We start from the raw sequence: 3478 nt of genomic DNA, 5'->3' as shown, positions 1-3478 counted from the left end.
ATTTCTTTAAACATATTCCTATTTTAATTTTGCTTTACAAAAATTTTTAAAACAACAAAAAAATTGAATTTTAAAATTTTAAAGTTGTGTTTTTTCTGAAAATTTTTTTTTTTTCAAATTTTTAAAAAATTTTTTTTTTTTCAGTTGAAAAATTTTTCCATAAAAAGGGGTTTTTCACCTGGGGTCCCTTGGGAAAAATTTTTGTGTTCAGAGGGAAAAAAAACAACAAAATAAAAAAAATTTTTTTTTTTTATTGAAAGGTTTTTAAAAAAAAAAAAAAAAAAAAAAAAAAAAAAAAAAGAGAATTTAATTGGGGAAAATTTTCTGAAAAATTTTTCAAAAAAGGTTTTTTTTTTTTTTTTTTTTTTTTTTTTCAATAAAATTAAAAAACAAAATTTTTTTCCATTTTTGTTATGGAAAAGATCATATACCTATGGCTATTGCCCCTCCCTGAAAAATGTATTTTTATCCACTTGATGAAAAAAAAATCCTGTTTTATTAGAAAAAAAAAAAAAAAAATATCCTATATATTTCACTGACTATTTCCCGAGTAATATCCTTACGAGTAACATAGCCACAAGTGAAGATATGATAGCTGGTGTTCATGAGTGAAATATGTTTCAATCTTACAGGTAATCTCTAAGAATCTTACACTGGCTGCCAGTACAGACCGGAATATCTAGCTCGAGGGTACCTGTTTACTGCGGTAACAAGGCTCTGCCGAGTGTCCGCTAAACAGTTACCCCGAGAACTAGATATGCCCATCTGCACCGACAGCCTGTGTTTGATTCTTTTTTAGCACATTACATATAAATTATTTTCAAAACAAATTATGAAAACTGATATTCTCATTACGCACCTTTTTCTAATAGTTGTGTATGAACTTACAACTTTATTCCTAACAGTTAAGTGACATTATCCTAAGAATAATTCATTCATAAATAGCGCGCCGCAATGACGTCATTTAAAGCACGCGACTCGACTTACATGGGGGTTGTAAGATTAGAGTTTTCTAGCACCAATATAAACGGTAGATAATCCATGTCTGATATACAAGAAAAACAAATATTCTATTTATTTCATGCATTTTAAGTCATTTTTACTGATTTTGCTCTGTAACCTCGTAATAATAACTGTCTTTTATTTCAATATTTACTGTGGAAATTATCAATACCATTTTACTTTTAACTCCAAAGCATGTAACAAATGGAGCATATTCATGTGAAAAGAAACAATTTCCTTTTCATGGGTCATGACAATATCTTTACAGTAAGAATGAATGACATTTCACACTTATATTGTACATGTACCTTAAAATGTATTTATGATACTTGATCTAGCCCTCATTGCATTGGGTTCATTATTCACAATCATGTCATTATTATTATCATTGTCAATTTCAATGTCTTCAAGTGCCATACCATCATCTATACACAGATTGTGTAACTTGGCACAAACAACAAACACTTTAGCGCATTTTTCTGGAGAAAACTGTAGACAACCTCCTGTCTTGTGAAGGCACCTGTAAAAATATAAAGTGTGTATGAAATAATACTTTTTTTGTAATTTATAAGTCATTTTTCCTGGTTTATAATTCTTTTCATTTTCATTAAAATATAAACTGGCTATAATTAAATTTATCTAAGGTAATTTCACAATTAAAAATATCAAATACTTTGGCTTGGCTGTGTTGAGAAGCATGTAATAAATAAAGCAATTGTCCATTTTATTTTAGTTTAATGAAATTTTAGTATAGTAACATCTCAGATATTTCTCAATGGTGTGTATGTTACAGTTTATTTACATACATCACATTATTACTTACTTTCTTCTAAATTGTTACAAATCAAAACTTTTGTTTTAAACTAAAAGAAAAACATACAAGATAATGAATTGCTAGAATTGAACTTGTAGTAATAAAAATAGTTATGTTATCATATGCATATAGCATAAAGCAACATATTACTGTTTAAATTTAATAGACTATTAAGTTTTTATAATCTTAAGTGATAAGATGTTAAAAAAATTATTACATTTAAGTGTATAGTAACAAATATACAAATTAATGACCTACCGAAAACGACTTTTCAATATACCAAAGGCTCTCTCAACCACCATTCGTGTTCTGCTGTGTGCATTATTGAATGAGACCTCTTGTCTGGTAGATGGATTAATCTGCATGAGATATAACAAAAGTTTTTTTTCAATTGTTGTTGAATTTATAGTTGTGATTATGATATTTTACATTTCTTACAATCACATGTTAATAAAGACTTTTTGAAGTTTCATTTTTCACCTGTTTAATCCTGTTTAAAGTGAAATACATTACATTTATAAAACAACTTAATATATTATACAAATAAAAATTTCCTAGATTAGCTTGTATCTAGAAATAAATGATAAATTAATTGTTGAAATATAAAGATGATACATAAATAACTGAAAATTATACTCTGTTGTGATACATTTAATATTTCAGAATATGAAGGACCATGACATAATAACTACTTTTTTCATTTGAATGAGTATGTACATGTTCTAATTTAATGTTATATTATAATTATTTATCTAATTTTGGAAATAATATTAGATTAAACAGATATGTTTAAACTGAACTTGTTTGCTGTTTCTTATTTCACAGTTTATCAAAGATATATGAATTTCATGATAGAGAAATTGTACCTTTGGTGTTAGCATGTAACTTTTGAGTGCATAACCTGAATCTCCTATCAACCAGCCAGGGGTTCCATTTTCTATCCACTGTTTAAGCCCACAGTTTTCAAATATGATATTATCATGTGTCGAACCAGGCCATTTCGCTACAACATTGGTGAATCTAGGAAAAGAAGAAAATATGATATGAATACAACCTTTTAAGATGCTCCACTAAGGTAATAAAAGCTAATACATAAAATTTGAAATCCTACATAGATGAAATTTTTTTCATTAGGTGTCACTCTGAAGTTGACTTTTGACCTCAAAATTAATAGGAGTAATCTACTGAATTTGTGAATCGTCCCTAGCTAGTTACATTAACCATGGCTTACTCTTTCTCAAGTTGTCATGCCGACTATGACAATACGGTGTACATATGTACAGATTAACCCCATCACAGGATGCTCCCCAACATTTTGGTTGGGGCAAAAAAGATAAACTCTGTAGAGTCCCTTGAAAGTTATATAAATGAATTTTGTATTCTATATACATTTGTACATATTTTATTATTTGAATACAGTAATGAACCAAAAATTAATAATCAACAAGTTTGCATTTCTGAAAAATGCTATGCCACCACATTAATACAACACTAAACTAATTAAACTTCATCAATGGCCAACCACATTGAAAGAAAATGCAACATACAAGAACCACAACTATCTTTAATTGCTCACAACCATAACTCTATATTTCAATTCTTTTACAAGGTATTCTGTTACTAGTAACATCCTCATTTCCGAATACGAAGCAGTCTTGTGGG

At 28.1% G+C, this 3478-nt stretch overlaps 1 protein-coding gene across 1 annotated transcript; it reads right to left on the bottom strand.

Moving 5' to 3' along the window:
• Positions 1 to 555: 555 nt before the first annotated feature.
• LOC132719011 (putative nuclease HARBI1) lies at positions 556 to 2886 on the bottom strand (the record flags this gene model as incomplete). Its single annotated transcript, XM_060702745.1, has 3 exons — positions 556 to 1522; positions 2075 to 2175; positions 2683 to 2886. Coding segments are annotated over 3 exons (516 nt in total), but the record flags the coding sequence as incomplete, so codon positions are not given.
• Between the last annotated feature and the right edge of the window lie 592 nt (positions 2887 to 3478).

Source organism: Ruditapes philippinarum, unplaced genomic scaffold (genome assembly GCF_026571515.1).
Source record: "Ruditapes philippinarum isolate M1 unplaced genomic scaffold, ASM2657151v2 ctg5547_1_1_1_1, whole genome shotgun sequence".
Taxonomy (NCBI): Eukaryota; Metazoa; Mollusca; class Bivalvia; order Venerida; family Veneridae; genus Ruditapes; species Ruditapes philippinarum.
This window is presented reverse-complemented; position numbering and strand designations above follow the sequence as displayed.